Raw genomic sequence first — 23,033 nt, forward strand, 5'->3', positions numbered from 1 at the left:
ACATCTATGGATGCCAAAGGGCATGCCCTATTTAGTTCATGCATCATCAGTGCTGTGACTACTCTGCATGGGTGCCCTTCTCACTCATGCAGTTCCATCAACCCATGAGCAGAATGTTTCAGTCAGTTTGATGTTCTGCTCTAAATACATCTTCACTCAGGTATACTCCTAAATGGTTTGATAAGGAATGCTCCCATAAAAAAAAACCAACTTAGAGAAATATACATGCAGTATAGGAAGAAGAATTTGGCAGTTCTCCCCCGGGAGTACTACGTAGTTAAAAACCAATATAAAACCCTGATTGCCCAGAAAAAGAAACAATCAATTCAAAAACAATGGAACATCTTGATAGACTCTGTGCTAAACAAAGAGTCTAAGCTATTTTGGCCCTTGGTCTCTGGAGCACTAGGCGCCCAAACAGGGTCAGCTTACTGCAGTATCCCGGCAAATATATGGGAACGGTACTTCACTAAAATATTTGAGGAAACTAAACCTGCACAAACTGTTAACATCACATTCTTAGATTTAAACAAATTGCCAAACTGGGACCCAGTAAACGAAAATGAAATAAGGCCATTAATAGCTTGCCTAAAATCAGGGAAGGCACCGGGACCCGATCTAATACCAGCAGAGTCTTTAAAGACCAATGCAGACTGGTGGGCTCCCCTTTTATCACATTTATTTACATTCATTAATAACACTGGGCAAATTCCATACTCCTGGTTAGAGGCAATAGTGATACCAATCTATAAGAAGGGGAACAAAAACGAACCCTCAAATTATAGACCAATCAGCCTCCTGTCAATAGTGGGCAAGCTTTATGCTAGATATCTGAATAATAGACTAATCACATGGATTGAGGAGGAGGATATCTTAGGGAATGAACAGGCTGGTTTCAGAAAGAACCGCTCCACTTTCGACCACTGTATAGTACTGAACCACCTCACAGAGAAGTATATGGGTAGTCATGGGAATGGCCTGTTTGCAGCATTTATAGATCTAAAATCTGCCTTCGACTCAATACCCAGAGGAAATTTATGGGAAAAACTCTACTCTTCCTCGATTGATAAGAGGCTACTATACCTTATCAGAAGCCTCTACCAACAGACCACAATTAGGGTAAGATGTGGAGTCGATGGGAATCTATCAAACCCCATTCAGGCAGAGAGAGGGGTTCGCCAAGGTTGTATTCTGGCGCCTACATTATTTAATCTGTGTCTAAATGACCTTCCTAAAAGCTGCACAGCTCCTGAATTTCACTCCCCGAAATTGGCTAAAATCAGAGTGCCTCTTCTACTATATGCAGATGACGTTGTTATCATGTCACTATCAGAAGTTGGTCTCAAACGTATTTTACGTGCATTTATGAGTTATTGTAGGAACAACCTATTAACAATTAATTTCGAGAAAACCAAAATAATGGTTTTCTCTAGACATAGTAAAGTTAAAGATTGGGTTATTGAAGGCCAACATATAGAACAAGTTAAAACATTCACATACTTGGGAATTGTCTTCTCACGTACCCTCTCCTGGGCGTACCATAGACAAGCAGCAGTGCAGGTGGCTAATAATACAACCAAAGTACTTAGACGATACCACTATGTCCAGGGTGGGCAGTTCATCCCTGCTGCTCTACAGATAGTCAAGTACAAAATTCTTGCACAGCTCCTGTATGGTATTGCGATCTGGATAAACGGTTTCAATCCCTCCGTTGAAAGTGTTCTGTCAAACTCGCTGCGAATCCTATTCACTATGACAAGATGCTGCTCTTCAGCTGCTTTGCGTTTGGAGGCTGGCCTTCAATCGGTGGAATGTCAAGCCTGGTTGCATGCATTCCGATTCTGGTTGAAGGTGGTATATGCTCCCATAACCAGTGGGTATATACACTATTTACAAAAAGATGTCTTTACCAGCTCATGGCACAAGGGATTTACTAATAAATTACATCTCTTAGGCTTCTCTATGGACTTCTTCCTGAGTCAGCCTTACGACAACATAAAGACAATGCTTGTGCAACGCATTAAAGACATAGACCTCCAGTACTCATTAGCAGGTGCAGACAGGACCTGCTCACCAACGTACTTTGGTATAAATTTTAACTTTCCCAAGTTACCAAATTATCTATATCAAATCAGTGTACCAAGGTATCGTTTTGCCTTCTCAAGGGCTAGGTTCAATTGCTTTCCCTCAGCCTTGTTAAAAGGGCGGTTTAATAACATTCCTTATGGAGAAAGGATATGCCCCTGCGGGAAGAAACAGTTGAGTCCCTGGCACACACCATTCTAGAATGTAGTTTATAGAAGTCTGAACGTACCCAATACCTCTACCCAATAATGTGTAAATGCATTGGTATACCTCCCGCAGACTACCTTAAGTTTCTGCTGTCCGGAGAGAACCAATTAATATCACAGTCAGTGGCTAAGTTTTTATTCTCAGTTTTAAGAATCCGTAAAGTGTTGTGTTAAGATAGATGTATGATTCAAGTTTCATATTCCTGCTATCTTTTGATATCCAACTTGTTTGTATATTTTATGTAATGTTTTTATCCTTGTATTTTTGGGTCTTTGACCGTACAATAAATTTATCATCATCTTCACTCAGTTTATCTTAAATATCTAATCTTTTTTTTTTAACCATAACTATCTGCTTTTCTAAAACTACTATTATTCACACCACGCTAAATTGTTTATATATTATTTTACATCACCTGGTATGTATTTTGTATCAGTCATAGTAAGCTGATAAGTTTTGAGCCTTTCCCAGAAAAAAATTGAGCTAAGAAGCTATAAATTGCAGGATGTATTGGCCAATTTGTCTGTATTCAATGGTGCAAAAATCAACTACCTGTACCTGTGATTTTAACTTATCTTTCATGTTCAGGTCCAAAGTGAACATGGTAGCACCATAGGACCATAGTCAAGTTCCTGTTTCTCCAGGGGAAAGGTGCAAAGCAGATCCATGATGAAATGTCTCAAACTATGGGTGACAGTGGCCCTTCATATGCAACAGTTAAACGTTGGGTTGTCAATTTTAAAACTGGCCATTTCGGTGTTGATAGTGAGAAACCCAGTGGAAGGCCTGTTTCTGTCTCTGTGCCTGCAAATGTAAAAGCCATCCATGACATGATCATGGAGGAATGCCGAATATCAGCTGAAAGTATTGCTACATATCTGGGAATATCCCGTGAGAAAGTTGGTGGCATTATCCACAGCAACTTGGAAATGAGAAATCTGGCAGCAAAGTGGATCCTCAAACTTTTGACAACCGAACAAAAGAGGAAACGTGTGGACTCATCGGTGGCTGTTTTGGAACATTTTGCAAGAAATGAGTCAGATTTCCTGGGCAAACTGGTAACTGGTGATGAGACATGGATATACTGTTAAGATCCTGAGACAAAGGAACAGTCTAAGAAACGGAGGCACAGTGGTCCCCCCAGGCCAAAGAAATTCTGAGTGCAAAGGTTGGCGCAGAAAAAAATGGCAACAGTTTTTTGGGATAAGAAGGGAGTTCTTCTGGTGGACTAATTCCAACAGGGTTCAACCATTAATGTAAAATATTACTGTGCTTTATTGACGAAGTTGAGGCAAAACATTAAGGAAAAACGTAGAGGAAAGCTCGCCAAAGGTGTCATCCTGTTGCATGACAGTGCCTCGTCACACACTGCAGGTGAAACAGTGGCAAAGCTGACGTCCTTAGGCTTTCAAGTGATGCCCCTTCCACCCTATTCTCCCAACCTGGCTCCTTCTGACTATTATCTGTTCCCCAAACTCAAAAAACACCTGAAGGGACAACGATTTGGGAGTGTTCTGGAGGCAACTAATGCTGCAAATTAATGGTTACACCAGCAGTCGGAAGAATTTTATTTGCAGGGACTTAAGAAGCTGCAGGACAGATGTCGCAAGTGCATTGACTTCCTGGGGGAATATGTAGAATAGTGTGGCGGTTGCAACTTCCTAGCTCAATTTTTTCTGGGAAAGGCTCAGTACTTATCAGCACCCCCTCGTAATATCTGGAAGATAGGTTTTTCTGCTCTTCCTAATGCGGATTCTTGAGCAAGTGTTTAATTATCCATTTATTAACTTGTGAAATGAGGATTAAGGTGTGAAATAAAGAATATGAAAATGGCATTTTTTAAGTTTGTTGGAACATTTAGTCAAACACTTGGGGAATTTTGTCAGAAATAAAATGAAGATACCTGCTTTTTCATGGTTCTAACTTTATACTAATGTATTATTCAACCCACCCACCCTGGCCCACTTTGGTTACTTTTCCTCCACTTGTAATTATTTATTAAATTGGATGTCTTTTTTTTAAATATGCAAGATTTCCTACACTGTCAAGGTGGTAATCCATTTTGAATGTTTCCCTATAGTAAAATGCTAGAACCAAATTAGTTTCATGTATGACATTAACTATGTTCACTCAATTTGAAATCAACATTCTGTTCACTCAGTTGAAAATCAACATTTTAGAACAGTTTATCTACTGATTAAAGTTTTTCCATGTAAATTTCCGTTGTGTCAGCAGATTGATAAGGTGAACTGAGTGAAATGAGATGGTGTTCCAAACCTGGAGAACTGGATAAATCATATCACAGCTAACCATACAGTGGTGCCTTGCATAGCGATCGCTCCATATAGCGACAAAATCGCTTTGCGACGGAGTTTTTGCGATTGCAAAAGCGATCGCTTTGCGATGGTCCCTATGGGTGAATTTCGCTTTGTGATGATCGCAGGGAAGCGATCATCGCAAAGCCCCCATTTTCGCACAGCTGATCGGCGGTTTCAAAATGGCCGCCGGGTAAACAAAATGGCCGCCCGGTGCTTTCAGGCATTGATTCGTCACTTTAGAGGCTCCAAAAATGGCGGCGCTATGGAGGATCTTTGCTCAGCAGTGAGTTTTAAGCCCATAGGAACGCATTAATTGTGTTTTAATGCGTTTCTGTGGGCTTTTTTATTTCTCTTAGCGATGTTATCGCTTAGCAGCGATTTTTTCCGAACAAATTAACATCGCTAAGCGAGGCACCACTGTATAGTCAAAACATTTTCTTCTTCTCTACCAGCAGTATTCATAAATAAAAGAGAAATGATACCACTTCCCTTGAACATTGCTGGGAGGTACACAGCTTGTGCAAAAGAAGATAAACCAGCTCTCATCAACAATATAAATTTTGTTCTACCGTGTTTTCCTGAAAATAAGACAGAGTCTTAATTTTTGCTCCAAAAAACGCATTAGGGCTGATATTCAGGATATGTTTTATTTTACAGTCATGTCATCTTCTTCTGGTTGCTGCACAATGGTGGAGGGTGGGGTTTCACTTAACTAGGGCTTATTTTGGGGGCATGGGTTATATTACGAGCATCCTGAAAAATCATACATGGGCTTATTTTCAGGTTAGGTCTCATTTTCAGGGGAACAGGCTATGCGGTTGTCTATATGCAAAATACTGAGCTGGAGTCATTCATATTTAGTTCTATGCAGCCTTAAGTTAGGCTGTAGAAGAATGCAGACAGCTTGCCAGTGATGTCATTCCTATAAATATATTGGTTAAGGCATTTCCCTGAATTGTGTCTATGTAATTTGTTATATGTGGCATTTTCTTGAAGGAATATATTGTTTTCTGAAAATGTACCATGTTTTCTGGATTATTGGTTAGATATTTTTAAAATTTTGCTGACAAAACCATTAATATAATTGTTTCTATCCCAGATACCTTTATAGGTTCAAACTGTTTATAAATGACCTGAACCATTTGGGGTTGAAAGTTTATTTCATAGCCTGTAGGTGGCACTCATGTATGCTTAAATGGTCTTTGATTAACCTGCCAAATAAATTGTGTTCAAACATACTAAACATAGGATTAAATAGAAATATATTGTGGAATTCAGTTGTGCAAAGGTATAGATTAGATTTTTTTTATATCCCTGTTTTAGCCTTTAAAGTTATTGTGAAAATGAATATTTATGATAATTTTCATATCAAGTGATATTGTATAATAGTTTTTTTTTCCAAATCTTAATTAGTGATTAGTTGTCATCCTTCCCAGGGCCACTTATGAGAGACATGGGAACCTAATTTTTAGCTCTTAATTCTAATGTAAATATAGAAATAAAAGTGCAAATTCCTAATATAAGTAGCAATTTCTTTCCCATCTACTCTATATCATTCATCTCCTGTGGTTAGCATCTCTTGGGCATATAGTTAGAAGTAATCAACTTTTAACAAGATTGAAACAGACTGTAGATTTAACAATCCTTCCTTCTCAGATGTGAAAACCCCCATCACCCTACCAAGGGTTCCTCCCACTTCCAAGCTGCCCTTGGTTTTATGTTATTCCCTGTGGTGTAGCCTAGTGTTAACAGAGTTGAGAAATGTTACTTTTTTTATACAATAGCTCCCAGAATCCCCCAGGTAGCACTACTCCTGTAAAACAAATGTGCTCCTGTATGATCACAATCATAGAATCATTGAGCTGGAAAGGGTCTATAAGGCCACTGAGTGCAACCCCTTCCTGAATGCAGGAATTCAGATCAAGGCAAATCTGACAAATGGTAGTCCAGTTTCCTCTTGAGTGCCTCCATCATAGGAGTGCTCACTATACCTCCCAAGATCATTGGTTCTGTTCTCGTAGTGCTTTAACAGTTAAGACGTTTTTCCTGATATTCAGCCTAAATCTGGCTCCCTGAAGCTTGAGCCCATTATTGCATGTTGTGCACTCTGGGATGATCAAGAACAGATCCTGCCCCTCCTCCTCTAATCCCTGATAACTTTGCATTATGGGAGTGTAGTAGTCAGAGTATTGGACTGTCCCTAGGAGATATACACAGATTTGTGTAACCACTTGAATCTTGAAATCAATGGAATGATCCGAAAATCAGCCTGATCTACCTCACAGAGTTGTTGTGGGATTAAAAATGTGGAGGATGAAACCTACGTATGCTACCTTGAGTTCAGTAGAGGAAAAGTGGTATGTAAAAGGAACTAATAACTTTAGCACAGATTGCTCATTTTCTCAAAGACTGTTTTTTGTTCCAGCAAGAAAGGGTCTGAGAGTTCCCTTTTGCTGTTTGGTCACTGTTCCAACATTGAAATGCTGACCTAGTGTAGTGGCTCACAATTTGCTTGACATGGCCAGGCATAGGGAGACGCTACAACACTGGCCAAAATTATAAAAAACTTCATCCTGGGAACCTGGACTGTTAATAAAAGAGGAGGACCCATTAACAGTTTTTACCGCAGCACTATTCAGGCGTTATGCCTGGATCTGTGTTGTGATAAAAGGGTAGGGTTCATATATAACTCTCCTCTCCAAATCTCTCAGATCGTTTGGTGTTTAATGCAGGGGTTTGCAGTTGAACCTGTTCAGCTGAACATGCCATGATGAGGAAGAACTCTCATTCACTGAGGTCCTCCAAGCATCCTCAGCTGAATGTCCTCACAGCCTCTACACCAGACCTTTGTGTTAAACATGCAGTCTGCCCGAGTTCCGGGGTGGGGTGAGTGGGGAGGTAGGGATGTGTATATATATCCCCACATACCCAACACCATTTTAGCTCCTTATGAATTCAAGGCCCAAGTAGGGCTAAAATCTTTCTAATCATGCCCTTGCAAATTGATTCCGTTGACCAAAAAGGTTCTCAGTTTTCCTCTCCCATCCTTTGTGTAAAACTTCAGCTTTTCTCTCTCTATATATATTCATTTTCTACATCTGGGATGAGCTCTGTGCCGGTCAAATGCAATACAACCTGTACTTGTTCTTTTGCTGTGTCACATTTCCAGTGACCTTTATAGATGAATGGAATCTTGAAATTATCATGTTATGCCTAATGCCATGTAAACTAAAGCTGCATTTTCTTCCCCAATCCCCCAGCCTGCCCACCCACCCACCCGCAGGTTTTCTGTTGTCTAGAGATGTACCAGTGATGCTCCCTAAGTGATAGGTCATTCCTTATGAGTGAGGTGCTAGAGCTTTGCCAGTGAGCTCTGAGCACAACAATTGATGGTAAATATAATTCAGCAGAGATGGTTCATGGATGATAGGGAAGGGACATACTGGGTCCTGAACTAAAAATAAATTTAGCGGATAGCTAGGTAAGAAATTAAAGATTTAAAGGGTGCCATTACTGCACAACATCCGTAAAGAAGATGTTTTGGACTTTAAAACAAGCCTTAAAATGTCTCTGTTCATTTTGGCTACTAGAGTTGAACACACTGCTGTTAGTGTTCACAGTTTGTAGCTAGTAATGAAAAAAAAAAAAAACCCAAGCAATTCTGGCATAGTGGCCTTCTGCTTTCCCTTCCCCTATTCACAGAGCTGGCTAAGTGGAAGGATTTAGCTTGTAAACAAAAATTGGAATGCAAGAAGGATTAAAGTCAGGATGCTGCTTCTTTCTAAAAACAAAACAATACAAAACCCTCATAGTTCCAATAGTTTGGGACCATATATTATTATTAGTAGTAGTAGTAGTTTTATTTATATGCCACATATAGAGTCGTCAGACAAGGAAACAGAGGCAGTGTTCGGTAAGGTAACTTTCTGAACATGCCAGGGCAGCACGAAAAGCCTAAACCTATAGTCTATATGCGTTCCCTTATACTTAGAAAAAATATTTGTAAGTATTTCTTCTACAGTGGTTTCAAATACTGAATAGCTGGCATGGCGCTCAGTCATACATGCCAAAAGAACCACAGTTATATTGATTCTTCTTTTATTTAAGTCATTTTATAAATTTCTGTTCACATGATGCATGGATAACATTGATGCATTTGGCCAGCCAATTGATTTTTTTCCCATCTTGCTGGCAAGGTTGTTTCGAAATGTAACAATCACGTATCGCTTCAATCATTTATCTATCATTTCAGCGTGTGTGACCATTGCTGTTGATTATTTACAAAGGGAATTTGGGTTTCTGGGAGCCATGGTCACGATGGTGCTTTTACCCCACTTAAATTTGTTTTTTTTTAAAGGCCTATCAATACATTGTTTATAGCAAGAGCAGCCACAGAAACAAAACAAATGAATTGTTCAGAAGGAGTCAGCCTCCTCCTCCTCATTGCTGGTGTAAGGAAGGAAAGGTGAAAGAAGGATTGAGCAGAGAAAAGGTCATTTCTTACTTTGAATTGTCTGAGGGGAGAAAGAAAGGACACTCACATTAACAGCTCTCTTTCTTTTTTAACCCTGCTCTTCACAGTTCTTTGCAAGTCTTTTTAAAACTTATTTCCTCCTCCTGACACTGTTTAAAGGGAGGGAAAATTAAGCCAAGAACTGAGAGAAAGAGATATGCAGGAAAATAAGGAGAAAGGAATGAGTGAGTAAAGAAGGGAAGGGAAAAGGGGAGGAGGAAAGAAAAAGGACAGAGAAAAATGGAAAGCGGAAAAGGAACTAAGAAGTGAAAATTAAAAAGGGAAGGAAGAAAGGGCTGCAAATGACATATACTACCAGGTTGTGCATCAACTAACAGTTGAAGGTGACAGGAAAATAGCAACATATCACGATTTTTTTAAAAGAAAATGTTTGGGCAGCGGGGACCCAGAAACAGGATGGCAAATAAAATCATTTATATGAAATGGAATGTACAGCCTACAGAACTGGTATAAATAGCAATAGTGTAGCAGTTGAACTGACAACCATGTGAACTGGCCCAACGGTATATATACCTCGTGCTCGCATGTAAAAATGTATTGATTCCTAAAAAGGATGAAAATAAATAAGCTCTTTTGGCACTGATTAAACCCTCAGTCAGGTTTTCAAATATGTTTCCTTAGTTAGTTAGTTAGTTAGTTAGTTAGTTAGTTAGTTAGTTAGTTAGTTAGTTAGTTAGTTAGTTTAGTTAGTTTAGTTAGTTTAGTTAGTTTAGTTTAGTTAGTTAGTTAGTTAGTTAGTTAATTTTAACATTCAGTTGGAAGAGGCCCAACCACATTGGGAATGTTTTTCAAAAGATGGGGAAAACTGGCTGTGACAAACCCAGACCTACTGGGATCTGCCACACGTTAACTAAGCTGCCACCAACCATTCCCTATAAGAAGTCACACAGACCAGGGATGGATTTTCAACAAATAAAAGAATAAGGTTTATTTAAAACAACACACAGGCAAAATAAAATGATCAGGTGAATAAGATATAGTAACGTGACTTAGTCTCATTCATACATGCATACAGTTTGGTTCACACAGAACACTTAACTTGAAGCACAGACCCTGAACCTATCAGTTCTGGCTAACCAACAGACACCTGAACCTATCAGGTTGGTACTCTGACACACAGTAGTACCCTGTCTGACACACAGACTCCCACACCAGCTTCTTCTTCCCAGCTGCTGCTTCTTCACATCCCAGCGTCTCCTAACTTCACCACACAGGCTTCACATATATATACAGTACAGCCCCTCCTCCTGATGTCCCGCCTTCCACTCCCCATAGGATGGAACTTTCCCTCCAAACCCATGACAGACAGGTAACATCAGTGCTGTATGTAACACCTCCCCTCTTTATAAGTTGTTTTGTAGGGGGAAAGCTAAGGTGCTTTTTCCCAAAAAAACAACCTGGATAAAACACACAACAACAGTTATACATACCATATCATACTTACTTATACTTACATTCTAAGTTAACCATAGCAATTAGGCATTTAAACATTTACCATATACATTACATCAATTTACCTTTATTCATACAAACCAAGTTCAAAAAACAGGTACATTTAACTTTTTGTCATCAATATATATACATAGTCCATGTTTCTTTCGCCGTCTTCATTCTTCAGGTCTTCTTGACAAGGCGTCAGCAACACAGTTCACTGACCCTCTGACCACTTTCACTTCAAAGTCATAGTCCTGTAGATTTAAAGCCCACCTCATAAGTTTGCTATTGTGGGTTTTCATTGTCTTTAACCATTGCAATGGTGAATGGTCAGTGCACAGAACAAAATGTCTTCCCCAGATGTAAGGCTTGGCCTTCTGGATCGCGTAGACTATGGCCAAACACTCCTTCTCCACGGTTGCCAAATGTCTCTCACCTTTTTGAAGTTTCCTACTCAGGTAGGACACTGGATGCTGGTCACCATTCTCATCCTCCTGGCACAGAACTGCTCCTACCCCGCTGTTAGAAGCATCGGTGTAGATGATGAACTCCCGGTCGAAGTCTGGAGCACGCAGCACTGGATACTGGACGAGCGCCTGCTTCAACCTCTGGAACGCCTCCTCACAGTCGCTGGTCCACGGGATGCGGTCATCAGCCTTCTTCCTCGTCAGATCGGTCAGCGGAGCCGCAATCTCGCTAAACCTCGGGATGAACTTTCTGTAGTAGCCCACCAACCCAAGAAATGATTTGACTTTTTTCTTGGTGTTGGGTCTGGGCCAATCACGAACAGCTTCTATTTTGGCCTCCAGGGGTTTTATCACTCCTCCCCCTACCATGTGACCCAAGTATTTTATTTCTGGGCTACCCAGCTGCAGTTTGTTTTCTTTGCAGAGCCTAGGCCAAAGCACTCCCTCCCCTGGGTCAAAGCGCCTCTCCCCGGCTCTCTGGACACACCAGGCTTTCTTTCTGACCTTTTGAGCTTGCAGGGTCTCTGCTGCTAGCTCTAGGTTCCTCTTTAGGTCTTTCCTTAAAGAGTCTATATATGTCACAACATCTTGTGGGTCATCCTGGGTGATCTGCTCCCCATTTTGTTTGATCAAATCAAGGGGCCCTTTCACCCTTCTCCCAAATAAAAGTTCAAATGGACTGAACCCGGTACTGGCTTGTGGCACTGATCGATAAGCAAACAAAAGGGATTGCAGCTTCTGGTCCCAATTGTTTGGATTCTCTGCCAAGTAAGCCCTAATCATGCGCATTAGAGTCCCATTGAACTTCTCAGTTAACCCATTACTTTCAGGATGATAGGCAGTGGTTTCCTTGTGCTTAATTCCACAGATTTGCCATAAGCGTTTCATGAGCTTTGATGTGAACGATGCGCCCAAATCTGTGATTATTTCTGAGGCAAATCCCATCCTGGACATATACCCCACCAAGGCATCTGCCACTGTGTTAGTTTCAATGTTAGTCAAGGGCATGGCTTCAGGGTACCTTGTGGCATGGTCCACAATGGTGAGAATGAACCTGTTCCCCCTCTTTGTGGCCTTGGGCAAAGGTCCCACAATATCCACCCCTATGCATTTGAACGGAGTGTCAATCACAGGCAAAGGGCACAACTTTGCTTTGGTCCTGTCGCGGCTATTCCCCTGCCTTTGACACACATCACATTGTTTACAGAACTCCCTGATCTGCTTCCCTATGTCAGGCCAGTAAAAATTCTGTGTGATTCTCTGCTGTGTTTTGTTCACCCCTAAGTGTGCAGCAAACATGTCAGAGTGCCCCCTTTGTAAGATCATGGGGCGATACTTTTCAGGTACCACCAGCTGACTTCTGATCCCATCTCCCCCTTTTGAGATATTCCTCAGGGTCTCTCTATATAAAATCCCCTTTTTCTCCAGAAATCTCACTGGGGTTTCAGGTGTTAGCTGGGCGTCAGTCACCTGTTCAAAACACTTTTGGAGAGTGGCGTCTGCCTTTTGCTCCTGTCCAAATCTGCTGTCTGTGGTTAAGGTTTCCACCACAGCTTCTGAACTCCCCTCTGCTTCCGTCTCTGGCTCATCATTACCCCCCTGAACTGTCCCCGTGGTGGCTTGTGAGCGTGTAATCACTAGCACCCGTTTCACATGTTCAGCCAGGTCATTTCCCACGAGCACGGCTGCTGGCAGAGTCGATGAAATCGCTAGCCGCCAAACTCCCCTCCAGCCTTGAAAGTTGACAGGTACCTCCGCGACTGGCAGTGAGATCACCTGCCCCTCAATCCCTGCCACCTTCATGCTCTCATTTGGGATTACATACTCCCTAGGAATAATATCTGGATGGCACAGGGTCACCTGGGAACAAGTGTCCCGCAGCCCCCGATACTGATGGTCAAGTATTCCTACGTCCACCCCTGCTGTCTCAAACAACTGAGAATCTGTTCTCACCAGCAGGCAGCGCCTGACCTCTACAAGAGGACCATTTTCCTCAGCCTGATCAGCAGATGTAGCTGTTCCAGATTGAGTAGCCATGGCAACAGGCTCCCTCAGTGACAATGAGCCTTGCTCTTTCTGGACACAGAACACAGCTTTTGGCTTGGTTCCACTCGACTCCTGAGGCACAATTCCTTTTAGCTGCTTTAATTTCTCACACTCTGAGATTAGATGGCCCTTTCCCTGACAGAAATAACATTTTCTGGTGTATTTTGATTCTTTCTCATCTTGTTTTGGTTTTCCCTCCAAAATCTGAGGTCTTGGTTTCATGTCTGAGGGCTTCCCTTCACCATGGGCCCCTCCCCCTTGCTGGCTTTTCCCTGGTCCCTGAGAGTACTTGCTGTAGGTTTCTTTAAGTTTCCCCATCGCTTTCCCCTCACCCAAGGGCTTTCTTATTTGGGAAATAAAATCTGCGATCTCGGCTGCTTCTGCCACAGATTTTGGTTTCCTTTCCCTCACCTGGAATTTCAGTTCCCCATGCAGGACTGAATAGAACTGTTCCAGCGCTATCAAGTCTTTGAGCTGCTGAAAGGTCTCTGTCCCCTCCTGAGATAGCCATTTCTCTAGCAGCCTCACCAATTGAGCCCCCACTTGGGTAAAAGTCTGCTCTGGTTTCTTTGTGAGGGACCTGAATCTTTGCCTCAGCTGTTCCGCATTTATCCCATGTCTTGCAAACACCAGTTTTTTAAACTCTGCAAAATCTTTCATCAGTTCCTCAGGCATCTCTGAATAAACCTCAGCCAGGCTACCACTGATTAAAGATCGCATGATGGTCATCTTCTCAGTTTCCCTCACTGAGAAGTCCACAAACGCTCTTTCCACTAAGGAAAAGAACACCTCAGGACAATCTCCCTTGTGGTACACAGGGAATTTCTTCAGGTCAGCTTTAGACAATTGGCCTCCCTCAGAATCCCTATTGTTATTATTGTTCTGGTTCATCAGTTCCAATTTTCTTAATTCAAACGCCATTTTCTCTCTCTCCAATCTTTCTTCTCTTTCCATTTTCTCTCTCTCTATTCTTTCTTCTCTTTCCATTTTCTCTATTTCAAATTGCCTTCTTTCTCTCTCTAATCTTTCCTCCATTTCCCTCACCCTCAGTTCATGCTGTTGGGCTAGGAGTATCTTTCTGAGTTCTGGGTTCTGTTCTCCCGTGCTGTCACCCTGCACTGAGCCAAATTCATCCTCAGAACCTTGGTCAACCTGGGGGTCTTTCACTTCACCCATTTCTGCCATTTGGCTTCGAGTCAAGGGCATAATCCCCCCCCTCAGAACAGGCTGCTTTAAAAAGTCAAGCCTCAAAATAAAACGACCACTTTTTTTTTCTTTTGCCTCAGAACCAGCTTTCCCTATAGATTGCTGCTGTCCTTTCAGCACTAACTTGCAACAGTTGCGAGCTAGAGTCTACCCCCCTCTGCTGGGCCTCTCAGCAGACAAGCTAGCTCACTGCTATTTCACAGTTTTGCCTCAGCTTTTTTCCCGCCAAAACAGGCTGCCTCAGAGCTCCCTAATCTAGCCCCCAATCTGAGGTTACACGTTCTTCTACTAGTGCACCCCCCCGTGAGGCACACCTAGAAGATTACCTACGCGCTCTCAGATTGTCCCTGACTAGACCCCCCTTGCTCTGGGCACACTTGCCAAGGCTTTGCTGTACCACTGGACAACTGGACCAGTCGTATCCCACACGCTGGACACCAATCAATGTGACAAACCCAGACCTACTGGGATCTGCCACACGTTAACTAAGCTGCCACCAACCATTCCCTATAAGAAGTCACACAGACCAGGGATGGATTTTCAACAAATAAAAGAATAAGGTTTATTTAAAACAACACACAGGCAAAATAAAATGATCAGGTGAATAAGATATAGTAACGTGGCTTAGTCTCATTCATACATGCATACAGTTTGGTTCACACAGAACACTTAACTTGAAGCACAGACCCTGAACCTATCAGTTCTGGCTAACCAACAGACACCTGAACCTATCAGGTTGGTACTCTGACACACAGTAGTACCCTGTCTGACACACAGACTCCCACACCAGCTTCTTCTTCCCAGCTGCTGCTTCTTCACATCCCAGCGTCTCCTAACTTCACCACACAGGCTTCACATATATGTACAGTACAGCCCCTCCTCCTGATGTCCCGCCTTCCACTCCCCATAGGATGGAACTTTCCCTCCAAACCCATGACAGACAGGTAACATCAGTGCTGTATGTAACACTGGCAACAGTCTTTGAAGGCATCCAGAGGTTTTCAAAATTTAATCCTAGGCTTTGGTAAAATTATGATGTTTGGCTTAGCTTTCTGATTGTGCAGCCTTTTACTGATGATCTGATCCGCTAAAATTCATGGGCATACTGTTGGTACTTAGTATTTTGCTTGATAAAACTGGTGTGCTAGTGATTAATGTTAGGTTTGTTAAAATAAAATGTGGATTTGTAGATGAACAGAGTAACTAATGGCATAGTGCTCCTTCCAATATGTAGTACTCATGAGACCAAAATCTTTATTATTGGATGTGTTAGTATCAAGTAAAAACAGATATTTCTGTTTCTAGCATTAAGGAGGTACTTGCCTTAGATTAAATTAAGAATGTAAAAAGAGATGTGCTGAATGGAGCCAAAGAAGTATCTAATCCAGCAGTGTTTGTGCAGTGGCCAACCAAATGCGCATAAAAATGCCATTACTGCACTATATGGGGATAGAGATATAAAAATCTCTTGGCCTCAAATGTGTTGTATTTCTCCAGATCTCATCTGCATTTTGATTTTGTCCTCTTTTTGTTGTATTGAGTCATGAGACTGCTTTGTTCATATTACACTAAAACTCATGCACATTTATTTAGACATGTTGTGTAATTTAAACACTCCCCTTGACTATAATACAGTGGTGCCCCGTATAGCGAGGTTAATCCGTTCCGGATTAACCTTCGCTATACGAAAACATCGCTGTGCAGGTAAGTAAAACCTATTGGAACGCATTAAACTTAGTTTAATGCGTTCTAATAAGTGTGTAAACTTACCCCTCCAGCGATGTTTTCGCTCCGGCGGCCATTTTGGAGCCGCCGATCAGCTGTTCGGCAGCTTCAAAATGGCCGCCGGAGCCCCAATCGTCGCAAAGCGAGTGCGGCGATTGGGGCTGATCCGTATAGCGATCCCCAAAAAGGGATCGCTATACGGATTTTTCGTTAAACGGTGCACTCGTTAAGCAAGGCACCACTGTACATGTTTATATGTTTTCTAATTGTACACATTTTAGCTGTTTTCGTTTTGAGATATGCAAGCAGGTTTATGTGCATATTATGTTTGTGACACCACCCCTGTGCCAAATATGCCTGAATAATATGTGGATTATCAAAATTAAATGTATTTTGTCCAAGTTTAGGCAAGTGCAACAGTTGTTGAGAATGCGGAATCTAACTACTGTAATTTCTTTTCTGCCCCTTTATTTGTCTATGATGTTTTGCTTTTCTGCTTCCCGGAGCTTCCAAAGTCGTGTACAACAGAATAGCTTAATATATGCTTTAAAAACAAATTAAAAGCAATCTTAGCAATTAGAATCCAGAGGCATACTATCTTCATAGTCTGCATGGCTAATAGGCTAATATTTTAGCAGACATAAGGGGGGGAAGTGGTTGGGTAAATGGGGGTAGGGATGGAGAGGACGAAATATTATGGTACATTAAAGAGTGAAAAATTTGTTTCACTGTCAGCTATCATGGATCAAAACCCACTTCTTCAGGCACATCAAAGTGATTTTGATGTATGAAAATACACAGAAACAGATCTGTTAAAATTCCACAGTATTTTCTTCTTCTCCCCACCCCTTCTCCCTCTCCTTAATTTGACCAGCATGCTGAGACAAAGTAGTATCACAATTTTTTGGAACCTTCATGACTAGTAGCTATTGGTAGCTTTCATCTCCATTAATTTGCCACATTCTTCTATTAAGGCATCACATTTCTTTTGGCAGAGTGTCTGTCTTGAGCTTACGAGTTTAAGATGGTGGTATTTCCAGATAGGGATTTTCCCAGTGGAGGAAGACATTATTTAATTTTCACGATAATATTGTAAGTAGGCTGAAGGTTAAATGGTTTTCTCTAGATATATTTTTCCAGAATGCTAATCCGATAAATACTGAGCGATTCTGGGCACAAAAAAGATTAGCAAAAATAACATACAATATGTTTGGATTATTTGGGTGTTACATTTGGTGTAAGTTAGAACAGCTTGTGTCCTTTTCTTGGTAAACTGTATGAGCTGCTTGGTGTACATAGCTACTATTCTCCTGCCAGCTGACTGGACTTTTCTAATGCTGTAGGCTTAGAATTCTTGAATCCCTTGTCTGTTGCTCCTTTGTTTTTGTTTTTCTCCTCCTTTTGGCAGCCTGGGGCAGATGCCAAATGTCAATTTCTCTGACAGAAGTAAATTTTCTACTGATAACCAAAGGCATTACTCATGTCTGCAGCTTTCAAAGCTGGCTTCATTATAGCTTTCACTGCTTTTAAATTCTTGCCCAGGCATTTTTTGCTGACTGATGGCACAGATTCTTCCAGTATTTGGCTTTATTGTAATTAGCTTTTTAAAAAACAAGCATATAATGTGCTTTCTGTGAGCAATTAGGTGTTCAAGAATTATGTGATGATCCATCCTTGTTTAAAAAAATCTGTAGATATGGTGGATACCTCTGTGAGGTAGGTATCTGGCTGTGGAGCCAGAGTTTGGGAGTTCCATTTTCCACTGTACATCCAAGAAGAGCCATCCTGTGTGGCCTTGGGCAAGCTGCACAGCACCAGAAGTGTCCCTAAAAGAAGTGAATGGTAAACCATTTCTGAGTAATCTCTACCTAAAAAAAAAAAAACCTGGAAAAAGGGTTGCTGTAGGTTAGACATGACTTGACAGCACACAGTTATTGTTACAGATATGAACTATTCAGGCTGGATTATTAATATTACTCCTTTTCTCGAATCTGCATTTCTTGGCACCAGTGATGGTTCCAATGGCTTTGAATCAATATCTCTGAAAGGAGACGAAAGGCTAGGAATCTCATGGGGGAAATAATGAAATCGGAGAACTGAACAGAAATAGGTCTCTCCACCCCCCACCCTCCATACTTCATTAACCATCCAGATGTTTGTGGGAAGCTCACAAGCAGAATCTGAGCACAATAGCAATCTTTTGCTATTGCTCCTCAGTAACCAGTATATAAAATAATTTTTTGTCTGCTGAGGGCAGCATGACTATTAGTATTCTCCAAGAACTTGTTGATTTCATCTTTAAAACAGTCCATGCTGGTGGCCCACAGTTGATCTTCCCTTGGCGATTTCCACATTCAGTTGCACTTCATAAAGACATACAGTACTTCTGTTTGTCTTCAACTTCACACCATTCAGCTTGATTGGAAGTCTCCAAATCTTGCAACCATTTTGTTTTTAATTTCCATTAAATCGGGGATGGGCAACTTTGATGGATGGAAGGTCCTGTTTTCTTCCCAGAACTCACAGCAGGCTGAATCCCCACCAGCAACATTATATATTAATTGAAATTCAGTGGTGTCTGTGAAATGCATTCCCAGAGAGACTTGTCTCTCTGGGAATATAGACTAAGTTACTATATTTTCAGCACAGAAAGGTGGTCACTGTTCTGTTCACTAAGACATTAAAGAATGGGTTTATTGCTTTTAGTTCTATATAGTATACTAGATTGCTGCTGGTTTCATCCTGCTTTCTTATTTGGTGCTTTGTTATCATTGCTTTGTTTTTCATATTGTGTCTTCTATTTGACCACTATCAAAGGAGTAAAAAATAACTACTTGATTCAGATGAGTGGGGCTTTTGACATGAACTGTAGTATTTCAGTGCAGGAGGTTTTATCCAGGAATCCAGAGTACGCATTCATCAACATTATGGCATGTAAATTCACTGATTCAGGCCCTCACGTTTCCAGGAGGCATAACTGCACTTTGATATGGCATAGTTCTTCTGGGGCTTCCTATATTCCCAAATGAATACAGTGCAAATGCTTATATTTGTCTGTGTGAATCCATTACTAGGAATGCTAAAGACTGTTTAGGTTGTAAATCTTTACTTGTTTTGTTCTCACAGATGAGAATGAAAACATTTGAAAAGTTTTCTACATGCTTGATGAGATCACAAAATTCCAGTTTTTATATTTCTTACGTTTCAGCACTTTTTGTAGAGAAAAATGTGTATTTTAAAAAAATTCTATTTTGCCTACAAAGCTTCGCATTTTGCTTACCCACCCACCCCTTCGTGTGACTGCTTCTGCTGCTGAGAAAAGTCCTGGTCTTTTAAATTTCATGTTTGAGCAAAAAATCTTCCAGCACTTGGCCATACTGCAATCATGTATCTCAGTGTTTTCATATACTCATTTTTTTTAACCAAAAACAAGAATATTTTGCATTAAACAAAAATCCCGAGTCCACCAAATTTCAATCAGTAAGAGTTTTCTGTTGATTGTCAAGTTGTGCGGTTTAGGCTGTATGTTAGAATACAATGGCCTGCCAACCCACGTTCATTTTTATTTGGATACACCTCCGTGCAGATTCTTGAAGCCTGCCAAACATTGCTTGGCATGTTTATTTTACCACACAGACGCATCTTAAATCATGAAAGAGAAAAATTGTTGTCAGTTGATGTCCTAGTATGGCCCCATGGTTGGTTTTCTTGGGGATGGGTGTGTCCCTCACTTCTGCTGAACCTGCACTTTGGACCATGGAAAGATGTGTTGTAGCAGGATTTGCTGAATTTGCCTGCTCTCCCCCACCCCCCGCCACTCCTGCTTTTGCCATTTCATCTTTTTTAAATCTGTTTTTCACAGCATCATTCCATTAATCTCTGCAGGCCTGGAGTGATCACAATGCAGGCACTTTCTGAAGAAGACCGAAGGCTGTGGATGGAGGCAATGGATGGCCGAGAACCGGTAAGCAAGAATGTTTATGAATAGGTATTGAGTGGAAAAATCAAAAGACTCTTTTTTCAGAGACTGGATAAAAGTATGTGTGCCTTACTGAGCATGCCGGAGCAGCTCTGTGGTGTTGGCAAGAGAATCCATTTTAATCCTTTGGTTAAATACTCGAGGCAATATTTTGTCTTGTGCTCTAGGATAGCAAGAAAGCTTTTGCTATTGGTGCTGTTACAGAAACACCGACTGTAACCCAGAGGGGTGCAAAAGTTGCTTTAATGCAGCTATACAAAGAGAGGAAGAAAAGAAAGACAAACATTCAAATGCAATGTCCAGTTTTCAAAACTGTCAGGAAGTTGCTCTGAAAAAACTGGGTTCTCTATTGAATGTGATCATCTAGTGTCTCCTGCAGGGATTGTCTCAGATCCCTGTCCTGTGGACTAGATAACAGTTACCAGTGGTAAAAGGGCTTGCATTAATTATAGCTCATCTATTCAGTGGATTTTTGTATCATCACTGCATCTTTCGGTAAATGTGGCAAATAGGCAATCTGCTGGGTAAACAAATGAAGCATGCTGTGCCATCTTTCTGTCTCCCCTCAAAATTGGTTCTTCCTTGGAACCTTTGAAATGCCAGAAGAAATATTGTTCTTAAATTTTCTAATAAACCTAAAGAGAGTTTTAATTTCCAGAAGCAACTTGAACCAGCACTTATGGTCGCAGGTCTGAACGTTTCCATGGTTCATCTTAGTATGAAGGATGTATATTTGATGTGTTCTTGATAAATACTACTTTACACTGATTATAAATACAGCAGATATGCCCAGGTTGCATCCTCTTGTTGCCAGGTTGGGTCACTATATGTTTTTAGTCAGCCAGTAACATGATAGCTTCATGACTGTTTCTCTGCTTAGCATCTAAAAAAGCATATAATGCTTTTTTAGAACAAAACATGTAGCTCAAGAGCTGCTTCAGTCTCTTGGACTTTCCAGAGATGTATTAATGCTAGTACTATACTTTCAGTTTCTGGACTGCTTTGAAATACTAATGGAGCGTGTACAATCATAAAGTGTGTGCATGCTCACATGTGTAGGTGTGAGGTACACCAGTTCCATGGTTCTACCCTGCCATAGCAAGATAAGGTTCATATCTTGACGTGGTTTCACTAGATTTTCAATGGCTAGTCTCACCTGTACTCCTTTGAACACCTCCCTAGTGTCCTTCCCTTTTTTTAAATTTAGGGTTAATTTGAGCTGATTTGTGCCAAGTCCAGATTACTGCAGAATGCTCAAGAGTCCCTTCTGCAGCTGGAGCCAATTGAATTTGCAGATCATTCAGTACCCAGAACACAAGGAGAATCTGGTGGGACACAACTTGCATCACTGTCCCCTACCCCCCCCCCCCCCTTTTAAAAGCAAACTTTGAAGGTGGCTAGAGTTCAGATCCCAAAAGCTAGCTGTCTGATATTTGGTAGGTTTACTCATTTGTTTAGGGTATGTCTTCAGATTTCAGGTACTGTATTTGCCGGCATACAAGGCGTATTAGACGACCCCCCCCCAACATTCCCACTCAAAATATAGAGTTCATGGCCGGCAACGAGGAGGGCGAGAAGGAAAGGAAAGGGAAGCCGGTGGGCTGGCGGTGGCGGCGGAGGAGGTGGAGGGGAAGGAGAAGCAGGCATGGCCGGCTCTGCTTCCCTCCCTCCCTCCGTCCGGACCAACTGCCTGCCTGCCCGCCTGCCTTTCTCTCCAGCCGGCGCGGACCCGCGTCACTCACTCAATGGTGGCGGCAGCGGCAGCTCCTTCCTGGCCCAAATGAAGTGCACCCGGCGTACAAGACGACCCCCCCCCCCCAAATTCGGAGGCCAAAAAAGTTATCTTGTATGCCAGCAAATACGGTACATCATTGCATAACCAAAAAAAAGTTGAAATGGTTTTGGTTTTCTTTTGCAAAAGGAGGATTATAAGTCAGTTTGAATCTGAGGAATAAAGAAAATGGGATAAGGCACAAATCACTGGAATTTTATTTGGAGGCTTCATGTTGGCCTCCAGATCAAATTGTGCAGAGTACTACTTCAGTTTACTTTGGTGAGAAGGGTGGCACTCTGTCTCCAGAACTTCATAATTATACTAGAGTTTCATGATTAAATATGGCCACTTTTGAAATATTTGAAAGGTAGTCATACAGAGTTATCAGAGATTAGAGGATGATCAAGGATCTGTTCTTGATCATCTCAGAGTTCAGGACACATGAGAATGTGCTCAAGCTACAGGAAGGCTGAATATCAGGAAAGACCACCAGTTACCTTGGGAGATGGTGAGTGCTCCAAATCTGGAGGCATTCAAGAGAAAATTGGACAACCATCTGTCAAATCTCCTTTGACTTGTGTTCCTGTATTGTGCCGGGGGTTGGACTCAGTGGCCTTATACCATATTTGCCGGCATACAAGATGACCTTTTTGGCACAAAAAACATGGCTCCTAGTGTACGCCCTGTGCACTTCATTTGGGCCAGGAAGGAGCCACCACTGCTGTTGAGTGAGTGCCGCGGGGCCGCGCTGGCCGGGGAGGAAGGCAGGTGGGCAGGCAGTCAGTCAGTCCGGATGGAGGGAGGGAAGCAGAGCCGGCCATGCCTGAGCAGCCAGAGCCTGCCACCCCGCTGAGCCAGCGGTGCACTCACTCGCTCACCACCTGCCCACTTCCCCTCTTCCTCCTCCTCCTCCTCCTCCCACTGCCCACCCAGCCGCTTCCCCTCTTCCTCGCCCTCTTGCTGCTGAGCCAGCTGCTTGCTCACCTGCCTGCCTGGCCGCTTCCCCTCTTCCTCCTCCTCCTCCTGCCGCCGCCCGCCCAGCTGCTTCCCCTCTTCCTCGCCCTCCTCCCCGCCGGCTATGAACTTCCAGGGCGGGCCCGGGCAGAGTCCCGGGCAGCCACCGCTGGCACCGCAGCAGAGCTGCCCACTCTATATTTTGAGTGGAAATGTTGGGGGGTCGTCTTATACGGCCAATCGCCTTGTACGCCAGCAAATACGGTAGATCCCTTCTAACTCCATTATTCTATGATTCCAAGCC

The 23,033-nt window shown here is 42.1% G+C and overlaps 1 protein-coding gene across 3 annotated transcripts in view; it reads left to right on the forward strand.

Moving 5' to 3' along the window:
- The window catches only part of ARHGAP26 (Rho GTPase activating protein 26), a 400,569-nt gene that overhangs the window by 120,142 nt on the left and 257,394 nt on the right, over window positions 1-23,033 (forward strand). For all 3 annotated transcript variants that reach the window (XM_020806318.3, XM_020806326.3, XM_020806342.3), the window contains exon 11: window positions 19,908-19,986. In XM_020806318.3, coding sequence (XP_020661977.2) covers window positions 19,908-19,986 — 79 coding nt within the window. The remainder of the gene's footprint in view (window positions 1-19,907; window positions 19,987-23,033) is intronic.

Source organism: Pogona vitticeps, chromosome 2 (genome assembly GCF_051106095.1).
Source record: "Pogona vitticeps strain Pit_001003342236 chromosome 2, PviZW2.1, whole genome shotgun sequence".
NCBI classification, from domain to species: Eukaryota; Metazoa; Chordata; class Lepidosauria; order Squamata; family Agamidae; genus Pogona; species Pogona vitticeps.